The sequence below is a fragment of the Paramisgurnus dabryanus genome, chromosome 2 (genome assembly GCF_030506205.2).
Source record: "Paramisgurnus dabryanus chromosome 2, PD_genome_1.1, whole genome shotgun sequence".
In the NCBI taxonomy this organism is placed as follows: domain Eukaryota; kingdom Metazoa; phylum Chordata; class Actinopteri; order Cypriniformes; family Cobitidae; genus Paramisgurnus; species Paramisgurnus dabryanus.
Window position 1 is genome coordinate 50543152 of NC_133338.1, and position 22961 is coordinate 50566112.

Sequence of the window (22961 nt, forward strand, 5' to 3'; positions counted from 1 at the left end):
CTGAATTGTGCAGACGGAAGTGCCTCTTGCAAGATATTAAAATCATTTAAAACTGTACTGGGTTATGACTATAATTATTCATGTGTTCAACAAGGTAATAAATCCACAACAATTTTGGCAATGAGGATGGGATCGCAATGCTGATGGACTCCGGACAAAATAATTGACTGATCATCCCGGATTAGCAAACTAGCTCTACCCCGAAGATTCAGGGAGTGAGGATTGTTTCTAATGGAGCCTAAGCTGACGCAACCCCGACAAATCTGACGTGTGAATTCGATGAATAAGTTGAACGGTGAGTGAATTCCGAATTGTCTGAGTTACATAGAGACTGTGTAGGACTAGCTATCCAAAATTGTCTGGCGTGTAGAGACTTCCCAGGAATTCATTAAGTCCAATGAGTGTAGAGACTACATAGGACTTAATATGGAACAAGGAAGTTCCAAAGATAATACGACTAATTATATTCACCCCATTTACAGAGAAATGATAAAAATGAATGAATGAATGAATGAGTGAGTGAGTGAATATAATATAGAAATATAAATGAATAAAGATGGAGGTAGACAGCAAAAAGAAGTTAAACAAGAATAAAAGAGAAATTCAAAATAAATCAGAAGAAAACATATAGAATAAAGAAAAAGATGGTTGGAAAGAGGCTGTTGGAGAAATGACAAGAATTAAACCAAACCTTACCGTCGCGTTCTGTTTGTCCTGTCATGGTCATCATTTAAGTTATTGTCATTGTTTGCCACCTCAAGGGTATTTATGTTACAATACATGTCTTTAAGTTATGAGCTGTCTGCGATTGGGTTCTATCCACCACCATCACCCTGACAGCACTTTTGTCATAGTAAGGGCAGCTGCACGAGAACTTATTATTTTGTCATCTATCAGCCTTGGCCCCATTGAAATAGTAGCCATGGAGGGTCAACCGGTACAATTTTTGTATGACCCCATGGGGGTCAGGTATTATAAATGGTGAGGGGGAATTTCAATTTACTGGGACATCCATAGCCAATACCAATGGGGAAATTTTATGTATTTTTGTAAGGACCCCTGTGATACATGGAACCAGGTGTTAGCTTATACAGATAGAGAGGAAAACGCAGAACGTTTTGAAGAAGGAGTTAAAAGGTATGGCCCAACAGGAGGAAGTGATGAGGGCTGATTGAAAGGAGTGTAAAGATTAAACAACCAAAGGTGGCCATGTAAGGGAAATGTCATTGTAAGTGGTGGACATTGAAAACAGATTATGGACAAGAGATCACTGTAGTTAAAAACCAATCACAGACTGTTCTTGAAAACATGAGAGATGAGCATTTTAAATGTTGGTTATCATGAAATTATAATAGTGAGGATAGTGGTGGAAAAATGTATTTTTACTTATTTTACTGTTTTATGATAATGAGCATTTATTACTGTTTATTAATAGTTTTCATAAGCTGCATAAGCTAAGTTTTCTGTCTTGACCTTAAGTTTAGTTGGCTATGTGACATATAATGATGGAAAATTACTATCTTACTGTTTAGACTTAATTGTCTGTACAGAGTGTACAGAGTGTGAATAATATAGGGTGTGAAAATGTCTAGCAGTATAAAAGTGTCAGTGCAGAACCTTTTCTCTGCACAGTCTGAATTGTGCAGACAGAAGTGCCTCTTGCAAGACATTAAAATCATTTTAAACTGTATTGGGTTATGACTATAATTATTCATTTTTCAACAGAGGCGGAGGCAGACATTGGGGGCTATGCCTAAATCTAGGGGTTCCAAAGAATGGTCCAATGCATCTTGGAAATCGTAGTCTGTTTACTAGGGATGTCCCGATCAGGTTTTTTTGCCCTCGAGTCCGAGTCATTTGATTTTGAGTATCTGCCGATACCGAGTCCCGATCCGATACTTCTATAATACATAAAAAAAGAATAGAAGAGCGAAAAAACAGAACCAGGATGTTCATTATGTCATGCTGCACACGTTGCTGTTTCTGTGTGGAGTCAAAAGGGTCTTACTCTGTGCCAGTGCATAATTATTGATGTGTTAAAAAATAATGAATATATAGTATATAGGTTCAGGGGTTAAATTGGGATTTGTTTTGTGTGGATGCTCTGTTAGGAGGGAGGGTTCGAGGGGTAACATGTTTAATCCTGATGACAGCAAAGCCACTGGTGTGTTTCAATGACATTTTGTACCTCTGATAGGATTTTATAAGTTTCAGTTTTAAAGCTGTGCCACAGGTTGACCCAAACTTTAAAACCTTTAAATTATGAGTCTATGCATTTGTTGCACACACTGTAAAAAAAAAAACTGTAAAAAAACGGTAATTTTCTGGCAGCAGGGGCGCCAGAAAATTTATGTTAAAAAACGGAAAAATACTTTCAGAAAAAAAACTGTAAAAAACTGTAAGAAAACGGTAATTTATTTTCCTATAATTACAGTTTATTACTGGTAATCTACACAAAAATATCCTAATAAAACAATTAAATCTTTTAATTTTAACATAAATTAATTGTTAAAATACAGTCATACACCTCTAAAACACAGAAACTTTGTCTTTAAAAAAAGGTTTTAAGTACAGATAATAACTGATATACTGTAAGAAAACGGTAATTTCTTATCCTATAATTACGGTTTATTACTGTTAATCTACACAAAAATATCCTAATAAAACCATTAAATCTTTTAATTTTAACATAAATTAATTGTTAAAATACAGTCATACACCTCTAAAACACAGAAACTTTGTCTTTAAAAAAAGGTTTTAAGTACAGATAATAACTGATATACTGTAAGAAAACGGTAATTTCTTATCCTATAATTACGGTTTATTACTGTTAATCTACACAAAAATATCCTAATAAAACCATTAAATCTTTTAATTTTAAAATAAATTAATTGTTAAAATACAGTCATACACCTCTAAAACACAGAAAATTTGTCTTTAAAAAAAGTTTTAAGTACAGATAATAACTGATATACTGTAAGAAAACGGTAATTTCTAATCCTATAATTATGGTTTATTACGGTTATTCTACACAAAAATATCCTTATAATACCATTAAATCTTTTAATTTTAACATACATTGTTAAAATAACATGGTTAAAATATTCAAACACCTAAAACACATAAAAATTCTTTAAAGAGTGATAACTTTTTTTTATAACAGTTCTTAAACTTTTTTTGCAGTTTAGACTGCAAAATAACAAAGATTTGCTTTAATAATAAAAACAACAACAGTAATCTTAATTTTGTTTTATTTGTTATCTGCAAATACATGCTGTGATCAACATTTAACAAAGCATTGTTTAGCAGCACGCACGCGCACACACACACACACACACACACATTCTGGTTTCCATGTTTTGTGGGGACATTCCATAGACGTAATGCATTTTATACCATACAAACTGTATATTCTATTCCCCTTACCTACCCCATTCCCTAACCCCAACCATCACAAAAACCTTTCTGCTACTTTACATTTTCAAGAAACATCATTCTGTTTGATTTGTAAGCTTGTTTCCTCATGGGGACATCAAAATGTCCCCACAAGGTCACAAAAATACTGGTATTCCTATCTTTATGGGGACAATTGGTCCCCACAACGTGATAATTACCAGGTACACACACACACACACACACACACACACACACACACGTTTTATGAAACTGGTTCTCCCCACTGGTTAAAATTACCGGTCTTTACTGGGAGCTTTTTTTAACTCTTTACTTTGAAATGTACACAATTTAAAACGTGTAAACACACGTTAAAACGCTGCACTCACTCAAGATAACAGTGAGCCACAAAATACAAGCAGAATGAATGCTTTACACATTACAGAACAGTATATGAACTAAATGGAAATGTATGAAACAGAAAGAAGCTGGCATGTGAGATGTCTACTCTCGCCATTCAAAGTCTGCAATTTTTGTTATCAAAGAAAGAACCTTAGGATTTACGGACTGCTGTTTTTTAGATTGCTGCTTCTCCACTTTGGTCCCCCTATCTGGATTTATCCTGAAAAGGCATCTGTGAAGACAGAAATACTTTAATATAGTGCTACAAACATTTTTCATAATCAGCAATTGTGATGAGCCAGGTAAAAAGTACTTAAACTGAGCTACACAGGTGACAGACATATCTAAAAGGTATAGTTCACCCCAAAATAAAGGTTTCATCATTTACTCAACTTTTAGTTGTTACAAACCTGTACACATTTATTTCTTCTGTTGAACACAGAAGATACTTTGAAGATTTGTTTGTAACCAAACTGTTGATGGACCCTATTGACTTCAATAGTATGGAAAAAAATACTTTGGAAGTCAATGGGGTCCATCAACTGTTTGGTTACAAACATTCTTCAAAATATCTTTGTGTTCAAAAGAAGAAATTCATACAGGTTTAAAACAACATGAGTGCAAGTAAACGATGACAATTTTATTTTGGGGTGAACAAGTATCTCCCATTAAGCAACTGTGCCTACAATGGCTGTGATGCATTCCAACAACCAGTGTTAAAGGAACAGTATGTAGGATTGTGGCCAAAACTGGTATTGCAATCACAAAACTTGTGGCTAAAACTGGTACTGCAATCACACAACTGGTGGCCAATACACAACATGACAACATAAACATCAGTTGAGGGCTGCAACTCAACTGTTTAAATTTCTTACATACTGTTCCTTTAAAATCTGCTGCCAGTGTCAACATCTCCATAGATCATAAAGGAAGTGTTATACCATGTCCTAACCAGCCGTGACGGCGACAAACAATGATTGTATTTTAGAAACTGTGTTGTAGTTCCAGCCGCGATGAAATAGAAGCAAAGTATGGCAATGATAATCTCAGGTACCGTTTATGTGCTTTATTTAATGTTAAAAGCGTGTAATGTGACTTTGAATATCATTTATTGTTCCCAACCTTGTAGCCGTACTACCTCAGGTCTTACAATTTCACAAATGGAAACAAGAACGTTCAAACTTCATTCTATAACAAAGATTGCTTTAATATCTCCGTATGTATTTTTAATAGTTTAAAATGGTGTAAAGTGTAAAATAATACATTTTGATTTATTATGTTTTTAACAAAATTAATCTCTGGGGCCGTGCATTTGCCGCGGGAGCCCGCCCACACGCTGTTCTGATTAGCTGTGGTTTTTGATTGATTTTGTTGCATCTTGTAATCGTGTCTGGTGTGGACAGACAAATTGCTTGTCGCTGGAATCTTATCGCATCGTGTCTGGTTAGGACACAGTGATAGTCGCACCACAAGATTGATGGAAGGTGAAAATGTATGCCGTTTAATCAGACCCAAAAGTTACGTGCACAAAAACCACGCGCAAGCGAGAGATACGAGCGCGCAGAACACTTCGCGCGCGCGAAAGCGTCCTCGCGAGCGCCCAGAACATTTTGCGCGGGGAAAAGCGTCCCCGCTAGAGCGCACCTCCGCTCTGCGCACACAAATGCAGTCACGCGAGCAAGGGCTGGGATGAGCGCTCGCTCGACTCCCTCTATGCTCGCGCGGCTGCACCACACGCACTCGCTCGATCAAGATCAGTTTTGGGACTTTGAGGGTGAGAGATTGACTGATGTCTCCGCATCCGTGATTGGTTGTTTGATTTAATCAGTGACATGCATAATCCGTCACACAGATAGAGAAGACACGTTTTAGTATGACCATTATGTCGGAGGAGGTAATTTATGTTAAAACATTAGTTTTGTTTGATCCATGCAATAAGCTGCAAACCAAAAAAATAACACCAATTTTTAAGGTATTATATGGTTACGGTTTAATTAGATAATATCATCTTGCAATATATACTGTAGGCTACAATTACATTGTCACGTCACAGAGTTGGTTCAGACTAAGTTAGCATGAGCAAACTTTAGTATAGTCCTGTACAAAGCTTTGCAAGGTGATATTATCTAACCATTTTAATTTGAGTGGACCTTATTAGCATGACAAAGACTGTTCATGTATTCCCAAAGCATGTTCAGTTGGCCTGTGTAAAAATAAAATAAAAAGAAATAAGATATACAGTGAAAATTTTAAAATGGAACAGTAAGATTTTTGTTAAATATACAAAGCAAAAATAAGTAGTATAAACAAAGATATATATATATATATATATATATATATATATATATATATATATCAGGACGTTATACAGAATGGCTGTGTGTGTGTGTGTGTACACACACATAGCCATTCTGGACCTTTTCATGTTCAAAATAGCATTGATTTTTTTTTTGCCATAATATGGTTCATTTTGTTAAATTATCTACATATTAAACAACAAACAAAATTGATACCTTAAATTAGCGTTTTTTGGATATTGTTTGCAGCTTATTGCATGGTTTAAACAAAACTAATGTTTTAATAAATTACCTGCTCTGACATTAATGGTCATATTTAAACGTGTCTTCTCTACCTAGAGTGACTGGATACAAATTGAGGAACAGAAGATTATGCGTGTCACTGATTAAATCAAACAACCAATCACACATGCAGAGACATCAGTCAATGTCCCGCCCCCAAAGTCCCAAAACGGATCTTGATCGAGCGAGCGCGTGTGGTGCAGCCATGCGAGCATAGAGCGAGTCGAGTTTTTTTTTGTGCGCGCGACTTTTGGGTCTGATTAAACGCCATAAAAATGTAATGTCCAACAGGGAAAAAATTGTGATCTATTAAATCGGAATAGACAGTTAATAATGTACTAGGGGTTGAACCAACTAGTCGACTAGTCGACTAGTCGACCTTAATGCAATGTCGTGACGCTTTAAGCCTGAGGTCGACTAGTCGCATTGATCACACAGACAGTGGACTAAGCTACTACAGCTAGTCATCTATTTCTTTCCAAGATCTTTTTGTGTGAAGTGAAAAAATCCCTCACACTCAGTTTTTCATAACTTGCCTGTTTGTACTTAATAAACCAATAAAAAACATTTGGCGCGAGGTCACTGTATTTGGTTTCGCACGCTCACAAGGTTTGCGAAAAGTAAATGCTAGAGGCTATTTTTAAAAATAAATTAATAATAGATAAATTCCTTTATTCGAATAGTAAATAAAATACAGCAATAAAATAATTAAAATTAAAGTCTCTCCTGGTTGTGTTCCAAATTATTAACATTATGTCTTTTAGGCTAACAGTAAAGTGCAGAGTAAGATTTGTTTCTGTAAATCCTCAGACATTATTTTTACCACTTAATTAAGTTTTGCTTTGTAGAAAGCATTTCTTTTAAATGAATTTCGTTTTGTATAAATTGTATCTTAATTTTAATAAATGTTTCATCAACCAATTGCATGTATTTAATTAATAAAAAGCAAATATAGCAGAGAATATAATAACCGGTCCGTGCATGAAGGCGCCGGCACGGCGCGTTCACTTGCATTGCATTGTTAACTAGAACGCACCTCATCATAAATGAATAAAACGTAGGTCTATATGCCTCATACATTTGCATTAAATATATTTGCTGTATTTCTAGAGCAGGCAAGGGCTTTCAGACCTGCCTTAGCCGGTGTGTCTTTTACGCATTCTGAAGGTGCCCGTTTTATCGTGTTGCAGTCTATTAGGCAACTTTTCGCATAAGATGGGTTTAGATTTGGAAATACATGACATCTACATTTCAGTGGTAACAGATAAGGTGATGATGATCATCCTCTGTCTTTATTATTGTTAGCAGCACTACCTCAAACTAAAGCGCAGTCTCTTCGGAGCTGTCATTTTTTTAAATGAGCCGCGGCAATTTTCAAATGAGCTTCACAAACGACCTTGTACCTAAACTATTTCGAAACTAAGCAGCCATTTGTCCTCCGATTCGGCGCCGCGTTTGTGGGACTCATGTTCCGCGCTGTAGGGGATTTAAAAAAGTGTGTTTGTTTGTGAGCCGGAGGCAGAGCGCAGAGAGATGCGACAGAGTTGCGAAATTGCAGGCGCGGCTCGAAATGGCTGTTATTTCAAACAGCGTAGCATATTTTAAACCAGCTAATGAGGCTCGGTGGCCAGTCAAGAAAATGTTTAGTTTTCGCCATCCCTAGTTAACATTAAGTTGCAACATAGGAGCTGTATAATTTTAGCATTGTTATGCCGACATGCATCGATTAAAAAATGCTCTAAAACTGGACTAAGTGTTGCATTGTTACGTTAAGTTGCAACATATGAGCTGTATAATTTTTTTAATTTAAGTTGCAACATAAGCTGTATAATCAGCATCTGTATTAATGTTCTGCTAATAAATTGTGGCATGTTGCAAAGCAGTCCCATCTCTTGTGTTTTGTATGATTGACATCAACGACTAGTCGACGTTGACTCGACTTTGATGTCATAACAGTCGACTTTAAATAATTTGAAGTCGTTCAACCCCTATAATGTACCAATACCAGTTGTCTTCCCACAGATGCCAGGGGCCTCATTTAACAAGCGTGCGTACGAACAGAAGTGTGCGTAAATTTTGCGTAGGAACAGTTTTACGCAAAGTGTGGAATTTATCAAATTGCACTTATACGTAGAAATGTGTGTAAATATACACACCGCTCGGAGCATGCGTACGCATAGCATCTAGTGATAGAATACCGATACTACACCGGATCATCCACAGTGTGTAAAGAAGTGTGCATTTATTATCCACAAGCAGGTATTAAAAATGATTATTGTTAATAAAGTAACCGCAAACCAGTGTTGAATTAATGATTTTATTTGTGACTTGTTGTCAACTTGGTGTCTACCCCTATAAAAGAAAGCTCAGACAAATGCTTGACACAGCCGATGATGCTGGCTATGCAGCTGTCCAAGGTGGAAAGTACTGTCTTTGTCTGTTCTCCTCCAGTTGCACTGATTTCACGTCGGTGTGCTGTGACGCATTTTTTGACTGATAATTTAAATGTCAAATCACTTTTTTATTTCTGTAAGTGTCCTCTCCTCAGACCCAATGGAATTAACCGCACTGGTAACATGTTCACAATGCAGATTTTTTTCTTTTGTTAGTCATTCCTCCCGCACTAAGTGAACCAAACAGTATGTGTTATTTGGATTTAACCTCATCCACGCGCAACTCCATTTCTGTGTCTGTAAAGTCCCTTTTTTCACTTTCTTTGCCATTATTGCGGTGAGGGGAAAAAGCACAACCACGTGAATTCAAAAGGGAGGTGTTGGCACCATATATGGATTATTGGAGGCGTTTTGGAATGCAAATGAACCATGAACGTGCACGAGCTTGGTGCTTAAGAACACGCGGGATTTATCAACAAGGATTACTTACTGATGTGCGTACGAACCACGTGCGCACGTTTGATAAATACCGATTTTTTTGTACTTACGCACATACTAAATTTCATTCGTAGGACAAAATATAGAACATTTTCTACGCACTATTGATAAATGAGGCCCCAGAAATGCACAGCGTCTGCTCATTTTGCTCCTGTCATTGAATAAATGTTGTAATGATCTTGCCATCAAATAAAATTTATCTAGACTTTCTTCTGTTACCGGTTTCATGTCCATTAATTTCCTAAATGGATAATTGTTTATTTATCCATCTTTGGGCCATATATACACACTTTTTGTTCTTCAGGAAATGCATTTTGTGGTTAAACTTTAAGTCTTACCTCTGCATGAACTCCAGAGTTGCTCCAAGTTCCAGTGGATAACTGATGTTGAGGCAGTAGTAGGATACGAACATCATCAGAAGGGCATCACCACAATTTGTAACCCCATCTTTCACGATGGTCTGGTCCACAGCAATCATCAAGTTTTCAGCTGTGAGGGGAGAACTCCCTACAGTACATAGGAAAATAAGAAGTCAAAAACATTGTCTGTCAAAAAAAAACACATTATTTGGCTCGCAAATTAGCACAACAACAAAACCTTACTAATCTGGGTTTGACCTTTCCATGTTAAAGGAACACGCCCACATTTTGGGAATTTGACCTTTCCATGTTAAAGGAACACGCCCACATTTTGGGAATTTAGCTTATTCACCGTATCCCCCAGAGTTATAAGTCCATACATACCTCTGTCATCTCCGTGCGTGCTGTAACTCTGTCTGACGCAGCCCCCGCTAGCTTAGCTTAGCACAAAGACTGGAAGTGAATAGCTCCAGCTAGTATACTGCTCCCAATAAATGACAAAATAACGCGAACATTTTCCTATTTATGTGTTGTGATTTGTATAGTCACACCGTGTACAAATAACAAGGTGATATGAGACACAGCGATCTTTTAACAGTATACATACTAGGAACTATATTCTCAGAAGGCGAAGCACTGCTACTGGGTGGAGTGATTTGCTCACAGCACACGAGAAGCCCCTGGTGAGGAGCAGAGAGTTCGGTCAGAGTTGTGCAAATCACTCCACCCAGTAGCAGTGCTTCGCCTTCTGAGAATATAGTTCCCAGTATGTATACTGTTAAAAGATCGCTGTGTCTCATAAGACCTTGTTTTTTGTACACGGTGTGAATATACAAATCACACCACATAAATAGGAAAATGTTCGCGTTATTTTGTCACTTATTGGGAGCAGTATAGTACCTGGAGCCATGCATTTCCAGTCTTTGTGCTAAGCTAAGCTAGCGGGGCTGCGTCAGACAGAGTTACAGCACGCACGGAGATGAGAGAGGTATGTATGGACTTATCTAACTCTGGGGGAGACGGTGAATAAGCTAAATTCCCAAAATGTGGGCATGTTCCTTTAAAAAGTTAATGGTGTCCACCAAAAAAATAATTCTCACAGTAACTGTATTTTCAAAACAGACAGTTTATCTGTGTAATACAAATTAAAATATTTAAAAGTTCTCAGCTGTTTTGATCCAAACAATGTAGATGAAAGGCAACCAACATTGAGGATACACAAAGATAAAAGCATGAGTGTAATCCATTTGACCCATGAGATTAAATTCAAGTCTTCTGAAGCAATACAATCACTTTACTCTTTATAAATATAAAATGCAGTTGTAACACTCAATTTAAAATCACATAAAATAAATAAGGCCGTAAAGTGAAACCAAATTTGTCTATACATTATGGCAATGGTGATTAATGCAATTCTATGCTAAAAGATATGACATTTTGTATGTGATGTTGATGTACACTAAAATGTGTTTTGATTTGATACTGTAGTTAATAAATCTCATAAGTGACCATATTTGTTCAGAACACTTGAATTAAAACACGCGTAACGTGGATTACATTAAAGGACAAGTTCGGCCTTTTTACACTTAAAGGCCTGTTTTCAGATTGTTTATGATGAAATAGAACGGTTTTGACTGAAATTTCGACATATGCGGCTGCCCCGAGAATTTTCGGATGTTTCTGTTTTACCTCACAGCTCTACAATGGGTTTAATGGTGCACTGGAACAATCCTTCCTAAAATGCATTAAACTTTCGTTTACAAAGACATGAAACTCACCGAGTGGTCAGGGGTGTTCACTGGTATGCTCACACAAAAATCGCTGCAAAATACGCATTCCAACAGGTTTTATCGTAGTTTTTGCCAACTCCATTGACTTGTATTAGATGTGCTGTGAGGTACGGTATTACTCCGCGCCGGGAACTTTGTCTCTATCCTTGAAATGAGCAATGGCGGATTAGCGCCACCACCTGGGCTGGAGTGTCTATTATCCAAGCTCTAAGCAGAAGAATGTACGGGTGTGAGGCGTTTGGAAAAATAGGTCCACAAGTTAACAACGAATGCTAAAACAGCTGTTGGAAAGCATCTTTTGCAGCAATTTTTGTGTGAGCATACCAGTGAACACCCCTGACCACTCGGTGAGTTTCACTTCTTTGTAAACGAAAGTTTAATGCATTTTAGGAAGGATTGTTCCAGTGCACCATTAAACCCATTGTAGAGCTGTGAGGTGACACAGAAACAGCCGAAAATTCTCGGGGCAGCTCCATATGTCGAAATTTCAGTCAAAACCGTTCTATTTCATCATACACAATCTGAAAACAGGCCTTTAAGTGTAAAAAGGCCGAACTTGTCCTTTAAAGGTGAATGGTAACCAAAAAGTTCCATCAATGTATATACATAAACAGCTGATAACTTTCTGCAATATCGGTGTTCTAAAAATGAACAAATCAATCAAGTTTGGAATGACATTATGATGTATAAATGCCAATTTTCTGTTTCAGCTTGACTACCCCTTTAATGACCTTTAAAAAAATAATGAATTTAGTTCCATAATGCTAGTGCTATGGTGATGAAGGTCTAATTGCAGAAAATGCTTAACCCATTAACAACATATACTTAAGTTTACTAGAATCTCCAGCCAGCCCCCGATTTAAAGGAATACTCCAACGTTTTTTAATATTTCACTATGTTCTTACCTCAACTTAGACGAATTAATACATATCTATCTTTTTTCAATGCGTGCACTGTACAGCACGTCGTGAATGTGTTAGCATTTAGCCTAGCCCCATTCATTCCTATGGTTCCAAACAGGGATGCATTTAGAAGCCACCAAACACTTCAGTGTTTTCCCTATTTAAATACTGTTACATGAGGAGTTACACCAGTAAGTATGGTGCCACAAAATAAAACGTTTGTTTGGTACCAAAGGAATGAATGGGGCTAGGTTAAATGCTAACACATTCACAAGGCGCTGTACAGTGCATGCATTGAAAAAAAGGTATGTATTAATTCGTCTAAGTTGAGGTAAGAACATAGTAAAATATTGAAAAAACGGTGGAGTATTCCTTTAATATCCCTGTATCAACCCGTTCATAAATTTAAAAATGCCTTTTGCTCAAATGGGATAAAACATAAAATACCACATACCACACACAACGACGCAAGGCGTGCTGGGCAGTTGATCAACTTCAGATGGCAGACACGTCTCATCAACCATCACGAACATCTTGGCCTGATCTTCACTGAAATGTTTCAGAAGCAGCATCACACATCCAGGAAGATAAGGATCTAGATGCTTCGCTTTGGCACTTTCAATGCCTTCTCCGATGCCCTCCATTTTGCTGTTCTTCTTGTCATGGGACATGAGATATGAAATTACTCTTTCACATTTACTTGAGATGGCTCCTTTGTCAACATCCATATCTGTTAGCTCTTTGAAGTGGACCATTATCCCGCACATCTCAAACAGATATGGCCACTCTTTTACCAAAACAGGGATTTCCATTCTACTTATGTCGCTTCTCTGAGTGTAGAAAGTAGCCAGCATTTTTTCTTTAATACTTTTGGTGTTCTTGCTTTTGTTTTTGTGCATGTTCTCTAATTCTTCTTGTGCACATTTCTGAGTCTCCTCAGTTTCACCCAGTGGCAGCCGTTTTGGTTGCCAATTTGTGCACCCATATGTGTCCACTCTTCTTTTCTTGGAAGGTGGGTCTTCTCCGTCACTTGTGCTGGACGTCTGTCTTCTCAGGTAAAGTGAGGTTTTCCCTCTTTTCATGTTGTCAAGTCTAGCCTGCAGCTGCTTGGTAAGGGAGTCATAGCCACTACCAACAACTTGATCTTCAATAACATCTCTAAATGACAGAGGATATCTTAAAACAATCTTCCTGGCAATTTCACAGAGATGTTTCTTCCCTGGTGCAGGGCAGATGGTTAGAATCTCTCCTAACATCAGGCGAATCATTTCACGTCTTTCACGTCCTGTTGGGCGCTCTTTATTTTCAAGCTTTCTGGTAAGTTCTGACGGCATTTTACTCCAGGGCATCTCAAAATTGAAGTGCCAGTTGTTATCCACTGGAGTGTTTCTATGAGGAGTTGAGAGTTCACTTGAGCTTGAGGAAGACTGTGGAGAGTTGGAATGATCTGTACTGTATTCACCTGAAGAGGGCAGAAAAACATATTTCAAAATACTTCATTAAATGTTAGCATTCACTACTGGCCTATGACCAGAAGACATGCCAGAACTCTAGTACATTTTTGATGGAGTGTGATAAAACGACAAAAAAAACAGCTACTGTATGTGAAACACTAATCTATTCTACCAGGCTTAAGATCGAATTTAAATGATAACGCATTTTCATTTGTAATATTTATACATCACAGTCTAACCCTAAGCCTGAACAATGCAATATCCCTTTATTGTATAGTTCAGGCTTGTTTGTCTCAGATCAAATGACAGTAATAATTAGAAAATACGCTGTGATATTTTAATTAAGCCAAAACATTTTCATCACACATACTTGTAGATGGATGGTCTCTGCATGGCATTGTTCCTGCGTGTGTTTGCTTAACAATCTTTCTGGCTCAGCTCTGGTAGGCAGATGAGGAATCTCTTTGGCATCCTTTTCAGCTGGACAGAAGACAATAGGATTTAGGCCTGCAAAATCTTTCAAAATCACTTTGCAAAACTCAAATCCAACTGATCCATTATGTTGTGAGGATATAATATGTGTTTACAACTTACAATTAAGTATACTTACAGAAAGCTTTAAATGTCGCAATCAATTTTCGAGCTTCAATTGGCCTGAGGGTATTAACAAGATCTGCCTCCTGGACATATTTTAAATCTTCAACGGTTTCCACACCCAGGGTCTGAAGAGCCTCTAACAGCAGGTCATTTGAACTTGAATTTGGCAGCACAGAGTAAATGAAGTCAGAAAGACCACTGTCTACATCATCCATCACTAAGAAAAGATAGTCAGACATTGTAATTCAGTGTTAGCCCCAAAAAAATATCCAAAGTGCAATTCAGCCCAAAAGGAAAATGTAATGTATTCTTCATTTCTTAGCTTCAGAGGCAGCCATTTCATGATCAGCTTTAAACATTAGCCTCATGTGTGTGTAGATTTGTTTCTGCATCTGTGTGAAGTGGTGACCGTTTTATCACTAGCTGTTTTTAACTACATAAAAATATGTATGGAACTCTGTTATTGAAAGTTAAATTCTAGCATGTAATTTCAAGCATTTAAGGACCTCTTCAGCCATACTCAAGTCCTGCACAGTCTACTGTACTCATCCTTACATTACCTAGTGCTCACACAGTCACAACTCAGCATTAAATTCCCTACTCAATATCTACTTTGCTATGTTTGAGAGAAATTACTCGAGTTCCACAAAAAGCATAAGCAGGCAATGGATAGTAATCCAACAAGAGCTCTCCATTTATGCACATCATGCCTCCACATGCTGTGTGAATTTCATACAGTCCAAGCTCAGGTAAATACTGTGAACCATGAGGAGTTACAAGGAAGTGCACATTTTGATCCATTATTAGCATAAGTTCGATTTGTGCAAACTATGTTGACACGCCAGGACCTATGCAAAGAAACAATCCCTTTCTGTATAGAGTGCCTTTCCACTGTATCTCAGTAGATGCTTCAAGAGCACACTGATCAGGCAAGCTTGCTTCTACTGCACTGCGTACTGCATCACTGTACAACTCTGCATGGAAAGGGGTGGATTGTTTCACTTGCAAAGTAGGAGCAAAGACAGAACTTGAGTTTAGATATGTTTGCAGAAGTTGGTGGTTATTTGCAAGTGTCTGGCACACATTTTTAAAATTCTGTGTTCTTCTCACACATCTTTTGAAATAGGAATGCTTGCTTTCGAATCTCATAGTCCACAATCTTATGAGTGGGCCAAACTTGAGAATCAAAGCAGGGTAGTGGCCCATGTAATGGTGCTTTGGTTTGAGTTTATGATCAGGAAACATCTCCTTTCTTGTTTCTAAATACTCCACAATGAGAACATTGAGCAAAGCAACTTGAGAGTGAGATATTTTAGGGGCACATATTAATTCCACAAGTTCTTTTAGCTGGACTGTCAGCTGCCATATCGGATCATCTGTTTCGGCAATCTTTTCACCTATTATAATAGGAAGAAGCCTCAAGAGAGACCAGTTTTCTGCTGCCTGGCCACCTATTTTAACTCCCTTTTCAACAACCTCTGAAGGAGTAGAACTGGCATCAGATCCCTGATAGCTGAACTGCCTGATTCTCCGGTTTAGCTGACTGTAAGTAAAGAATTTCTTTACCTTCACAAAGTGCTTGATGTACATGGCCAAGTCATATGCCACAACTCCTTCAAACACATCATGTCCAATACAAGGTGGGAGGCCAGGCTGGCTGACATGAAAGTAAGTGAGGGAATTGAAAACCGAATCAAATTTTACACCCCTGAATTCTGTCAGGGCACCACTTCTTATCTGTTGTACTGCCTCATTGTAGTTTAACACTGTTCGAGGTGGTGCACCTTTTTGGAAATCATGGAACTCACTTCTAGTTACCAGGCAATATCTACAGAAGTAAGTGGATGTACTGAAGTTCTCTGTGAAACCTCCAATGTTGTGAGACCCCAAATTATCTCCAGCAATGCAAAAAACTGATGCCTTAACAACATGCCCAGATATCACAAGCCCATTTGTCTCCAACTCCTTGATATCTGAAAGCAGTGTGGAGAACACTTTGTCGTGGCCAAAATATTTAAAGTGTTCTTCCCTACACAAAAGCACAAGCTGCAAGTTTTCAACACTGGAACGATAAAATGGGTCAAGGTTGGCCAGTGTAAAGTAAACCCCAAGTATCTTGTATTTTTTTTTTGCTGACCCAAGAGGATTAACAACCTCGAAGGCATCTTGATACAGTATGAGCTTTATACTTATACCCGACTCCCTAAACAGTGCATTACTCTTGTAAACAGATCCATCTCTCACATCACTTAGAACATGTGCAGAAGTGTCATCTTCATGCTTTGTACATTCTTTCCACACAATTGGGTCTTTTAGCAAAGCCTGCAAAGTCTCTTTTATTGGGATATACTGAGCAAATTGTTCCTTTCTATTATGATCTGTGCCTAAACTAATAGTTTGAGGATGCACATAAGAGAAGTTTGTCTGAAAATATTGCCTTCTCAAATACCCAGAAGAGAGTGCAGGGCTACAGGATGCATGCAAGCTAGAATCATTTAAACTTGCCAGAACATCTTTTATTTCTGACTCTGTCAGTCTTGTATTAGCTTGGAGGACACCTTTAAGCTGATTTCTTGTGTACTGGTGACACACATCACTGAGACTATCTACTTGTTCCACAATCATCTGAATAGTGGATGAAGGTACAAGGTATTTGGCCTGTAACTTCATGTAAAACATACACAAATTTCTCATATATAGCCCTTTCATATCTGGTGGGTCCAGGATATCCTCAGGCTCGTCAATGCTTACATCTGACGGACTTTGAGCAACATCAAAAGACTGGCTTGGCACAGAATCAACAAGATACATAGCTGACACGTGCACAGATGCAGCTTTTTCATGATTTCTAGAAATGTGTGCCGTAAAAGAGGACCTCAATGAAAAGGCTTTGCCACAGCCTTTAAATGGGCACTTCACCTCTTCTTTCTTTGAAACATGCAACTTTAAATGACCTAAAAGATCTTTCAGATCAATGCATTGTTTCTGGCAATGTGGCTTTTCACATTTCAGACCCTGTACGGTTTCACATTGTGACACAGATGACCGCCTATGTTGGCGCAACATATGACTTTTAAAGGAATTATACTTGATAAACTTTGATTTGCACCCAATTACACAACAGGCATATTCACCATGTGCTTCATTTGTGTGTAATTTTTGATGATTTACATACCCTTTCACTGTTTCCATAGAAATGCCACATGTAGGACATGTGAAAGCTTTTAGAACACTTGCCATATTGCAAACTTACTTAATGTTTGAGCTTGAAGGCTTCTGACTGATCTCAGTTCCAGAAGTTCCAGATAGCTATTGTTCCAATTCCTGGTATTGAATCAAAAAACTGAAAAAGAAATGAAAAAAATTAGTTTGCATAATGTTTGTGCAAAATTACATTACAAAAATTGTAATACAGCAACATTAATTTTCTTTATTTACTTGAGTCTCAGATTCAGTCACAAAAAATATGTAATTTAGGCATTTCTGAAACAGTCACTCAGTGTTAAGCCTTTAGAAATTGAAATAAAGTGTGTTTGTTTCTTAAACCTTTACAATGTGACTATCTAGCACCACACTACGAGTATTTTCCTTATGTTATTTTAGCTGTAGAGTGCTATATTAATTACACTAAATTTGCTGACTTTTTTTGAGAATCGTGGATGCTTTTGCTAGAGAGTGCTGTTAGTGTACCATTTGAAACCAAAGTCAACGTTGACTTATCACTTTAACCCAAACAAGTATCTTTTTCTAATAATTTTGACCATGTTTTGGGCCAGTTAATGCGCAGCATATTTGAAAGCTGTCGCTAGCAGTGGTCAACTTTAGTTAGCTAAATTTTTTAGTTAGCCAGCCACGTGCCACACAGTCACGGCCACAAAAATACAAGCCAGCACAAAGGTAATGTTCTCATAAATGCAACGTTAAATTGCGTTCAGGTAAATTAACGTTAACACAAAGCTAAACTGCATCTGCAAACTAACTAATGCAACATCTGACATACATTACTTGTTTTGTTTTCGGTCGTCAGTCTTAATGTATACTGTAGCTATGTCAGTACTGCGTTGAATTTTTTAATGTGTCAGTAAATATTTTCGATGTTACCTCTCACAAGTGTTGCTTCGTCGAAAACAGCAGAGTAGTTCACCAGCGCGCCGCCGTCTTCATCATGTCGCGTGCTTCTTCCTGCGTGCGCCACCAACGTAGCAGAGGTGTCAATTCTGATTGGCTTAAATAATTATTGCCGTGAAAATGATTCGCTGAACACAGAGGTTTTTGATTTGTCTTTTGCATTGGTTTTTGTAGCTTATTATTTAAATTGCAACGGTCTTTTTTTTTTAAACAGCTAAACTTACCATACCAACTTTATTTGTTAAGCACTATACAACAACCAAAGTTGTCCAAAGTGCTGTACAGAAAAATAAACATAAGTACAATAAACACGTACTAGGGATGCCACAATTCTCAATACAATATTGAACCGGTCGGTTGGACCCCCACGGTTCAATTCACGCATGTGATTTGCGGTTTTTCGGTTTATCCATTCAAATCTGTCCGTTTTATATTCCCTGTACTTCAGTTAGTGTGTTGCGTGCCCGCATGATCTGCGCGCTGGGATATAAAACTTAAACGCCTTCCAGCGAGTTGATATCCAGTCACTATGCACTAGCTGCTTTAACTGCTTGCAATGCTGGTGTCAGATTTCATTCGCGCAGTCACATGGTGATCACGAGCAGAAAAATCCGACAACAAATAAAAGCAGCATTACTGTCTTTTAATTCTGTGGTGTGGATTAATTATTTGCGCGAGTAGATTACATGATACAACATCAATGTAAAGATGCAAATTCGCGCGGGGCAATGCGAATGACCCAAATTGGCTTTTTTGCCGCAAACGCGCGTTATTTGCCTCAAACACGTCTTCCGCGGAAAGTTCAACTCCAGAAGAGAATTTGCATGATGCTAAAAGTAATCTTGAGTAAGGAACGCATTTTTGGTTTCTACAGACAGCATGATGTTGGACTTAACAGTAGTGCATTAAGGTATAGCCATCAAAGTTTTATTTACTCAGTACAGGTATAAAATGGCCAATTTATGTTTACATGTGTTTATTTTGTAAATGTAAGAATTCACGTGTTCCCCAGTTTGATTAGGATATCATTTTTATATATCTTTATTTAATAATATCTTATATTATTTTATCAATACACTAGAAATGTGTATACACTAGAAGTGTGTTTTTTCATTTACATAAAATAAAGAGATTTGCAATTAAAACTAGTTTTTTGCTTCTTATCATCTCACTGTTTCTGTTACCTAAGCATAGAAAAATTTAAAACGATTTAATAGGCCAAGTCCCCTGCTAAAAAAAACAGCATAGACCAGCATAATTCCCATGCTGGTCCATGCTGGTTTGTTGTTGGTTTAGCTGGTGGTCACCAGCATATCAGCACCAAAACACACCATATGCTGGTCTTGTTGGTATGACGAGCATGGGATGCTGGTGCTGGTGCAGGCGCTGGTTCTGGTTTGTTGCTGGTTTGTGGTCACCAGAAAACCAGCACCAAAACACAACACATGCTGGTATGGTGTTTTTTTTAGCAAGGTCATGAGAACCGAAACCGAACCGAAAACCGTGGACAAGAATCGAAAATTGTATTGAACCGTGGACTAACTGTATTGTTGCATCACTAATACACACACAATAAAAGCATTCAAAGTAACAAATTAAAACAAGCAAATAAAGTCGACATCTTACTAGGTCTCAAAAGCCAAAGAGAAAATATGGGTTTTAAGACTGGTTTAAAAAAAAAAAGAAGAGGCCTGCAGCTGCTTAACACAAGTATATACTTTTAACTAGGATATCTAAATTTTTAACAGATCACTGATAATCTGTGACAAGCTAAGGGGTGTCAGAAATTAACACAGTTGTTACAGTATTTCATGTGTTAAAAGAGGCCAGCAGGTTAATAAAAAAAACTTTATTTTTACAGTTAGTTTTGTTAAAATTATCATTGAAATCTGTTTAAAAAACAGATATATACTGTATTCCATTTATACAAAGTTTCTCTGTTTAATTACATTACACATGTCAATTAACTGTTTTTTTTTGTAATTTTAATAAAACATTTCTGTAATTTAAAAAAACAGGGAAAACACAGTAAAATGTATTGGCAAAAACTGTAAAAAAATATTTTTTTTTTACAGTGCATGTCATTATGCACAATTGATCAAACTTTGAAGGAAGTTATAAGACTTGACTAATTCTAGGCATAAGATACAGTAGGCTACACAAAAAGACTCAATTAACAAGAAAAACAACATACTGATTCAGCAATATGTCTTATAAAATAGCTATTAGATTCCCTAAGCTGGTCAGCAGTTAGTTATAAAATATCTATAGTTAGGTCGTAATTAATTTGTATAATCAAAATACATTATTTTTTTAAACTATACAATTAGTTGTATCCAGTTATCAAGTAAACATATTTGTAATGAGATGAGTGACATGGCTATACATAGTTTAATACTTTGTTTCTAGACATTCTTACCTCTCTCTCTATCTCTCATCTCTACAGTAATGTCAAAAGATCCTGCGTTCTTGAGTTTCTGAGTGAGACGCGGAGCTGTGTCTGAGCACATGGTGACAAAAACAAACGATCAACGCGTCGTTTAAATGAGCGGTAAAAGCCCGGTTTTGTCGTGGGTTCCTTGCACGCACGAGTGTGAAGCCTATAAATGAAAACACAGGCTTGTTCGACTTCATGCGGCGTCGCAACAATCGACAGCAGGGTGACGTCAAACTACCGCGAGAGTGATCCGCGAAATCATACAGAGGAGTTTACTTTTCTCTCGCAGACATCCCTACTGTTTACATCTACAGCAGAAACAATGCCAATGGAAAAGGTCTCCATTTCTCAGAATGCACCACCAATCAGGATCGACTCGAAATTCAAATCGCTACTGGACTAGGGGTCCGTTCTTCGTACATCGCTTAATAAATCCGAGATCAAGGCCCTGTCGCAAATGGCACACTCTGGATATATGGACTTCCTCAGAGTCCACACTTTGATGACATCATGTAGTGCAGACCTTAGGGACCCTTGACGTGAGTCCACGAGCGCGTACTTTTCGAGAGTCGTATTTTGGGACAAACTCAAGTGTCACGCTGAAAATAGGAAAAGAAGTTACCCATCAGTGTGAACTCCTCTCTTCCATCGTCTGATTGCTCTTTCGCAAGGAGTTCTGGGTTCTTAAAGTGTGCAAAGCCTGCTGCAGTGCAGGCTTCGCCGAAGACCGCATGAAGGATGCAAAGGGCGGGCTGATGAGCACACTTCAGAGCGTAAAAATGAAAGATGTGACACCCTACAGCCTCGTAGACTAAGCGAGCACGCGCAATTTAAGACCACGTGACCGAAAGTCCACATGAAGTGCGCCATTTGAGACAGGGCCCAAATGACACAACCGAGATGTTCAGATCTTGCTAATTATGATCTCCTCTATCCGGTTCTTTAAACACCCCAGCTGTTGATGATTAGTATGGCATGATTGAATTAGGCCTATCTGAGATCAGTGCACGTTCATGCACCACACAAAAAGGCAATACATATTGATAGTAGAAACACACATCAGCAACGCTGTGATTGGCCGGTTCATGTCATGTCAATCCTTATAATATCTTTTAAATTCTATGTATTTTTGTAAGGACATGATACATGGGACCAGGTGTTAGCTTATGCAGATATAGAGGAAAACGCAAAAAGTTTTGAAGGGGGAGTTAAAAGGTATGGCCCAACAAAAGGAAGTGATGAGTGATAATTGTAATAGGTAGTGAAGAGGGCTGATTGAAAGGAGTGTAAAGATTAAACAACCAAAGGTGGCCATGTCAGGGAAATATCATTGTAAGTGGTGGTCATTGGGAACAGATTATGGACAAGATTCACTGTAGCATAAATTAGCTTTAAGTCACAGCTGAAGGGTACTGTTAGGCACGACAGGCCTGCAACCCCCTTTAGCTGAGACTATGAAACCGCATTAGACTTGAGTACCTTGCTTTTATGAGATGTTATCACGCAATGTAAATATTAGAGCAAAAAAAATGTACCCACACAACTTTCATGAAGTAAAATCACCAAAAGCCTTCCTTCCGCTGGAAAAAGTAGTCACTGACCGTCTGTGAACAGGAACATGTTTCTTTACACACATTTACAGTAAAAAGGGTGCTTCGCAGTGATACAAAGAATCATTGGATGCTGTGGTCATAAAAGTGTTTTATCCTAAATAAATAAAAACTGTTCTTACAATCTGTGCACAATCCCTAACACAGACTTTCATTACACAGCTTTTTTATTTATATTTTTATGTTACAATGTCATGTAATCTTATTTTAAGGTTTAAGTTGCTTTATACTGTAGTATACTATTTAACCAAAGTTTTAGGCCACTGGAGAAATGGTCTTACATGCTCTCTCCAACTTCACTTTTATCACTATTCTACTAGCATTTCATTTAAAACTACTGTCTATATTCACTTTACGTGTGTTTGCCAATTTGCCAAATCTAAGCAGTCCCGCAGAATTAACTATAGCTATGCGAATAT

The 22961-nt window shown here is 37.7% G+C and overlaps 1 protein-coding gene and 2 long non-coding RNA genes across 3 annotated transcripts in view; 1 reads left to right on the forward strand and 2 right to left on the reverse strand.

The window, feature by feature from the left end:
• Positions 1–22961, forward strand: part of LOC135743840 (uncharacterized) — a 24574-nt gene continuing 1613 nt past the window's right edge. The window contains exon 1 of the long non-coding RNA XR_010530594.2: positions 1–295. This is a non-coding gene — a long non-coding RNA (uncharacterized lncRNA). The remainder of the gene's footprint in view (positions 296–22961) is intronic.
• On the reverse strand, positions 3635–14170 carry LOC135743701 (uncharacterized). The gene is made up of 4 exons (XM_065261473.2): positions 14141–14170; positions 12771–13778; positions 9604–9772; positions 3635–4027 (listed from the first exon to the last, which is right to left on the reverse strand). The coding sequence occupies exons 1-4, from the start codon at positions 14166–14168 to the stop codon at positions 3898–3900; spliced, it is 1335 nt and encodes a 444-aa protein (XP_065117545.2). The 5' UTR covers positions 14169–14170; the 3' UTR covers positions 3635–3897.
• LOC135743702 (uncharacterized) lies at positions 14186–18582 on the reverse strand. The gene is made up of 4 exons (XR_010530565.2): positions 18469–18582; positions 17621–17710; positions 14381–14584; positions 14186–14250 (listed from the first exon to the last, which is right to left on the reverse strand). It is a non-coding gene; the product is annotated as an uncharacterized lncRNA (long non-coding RNA).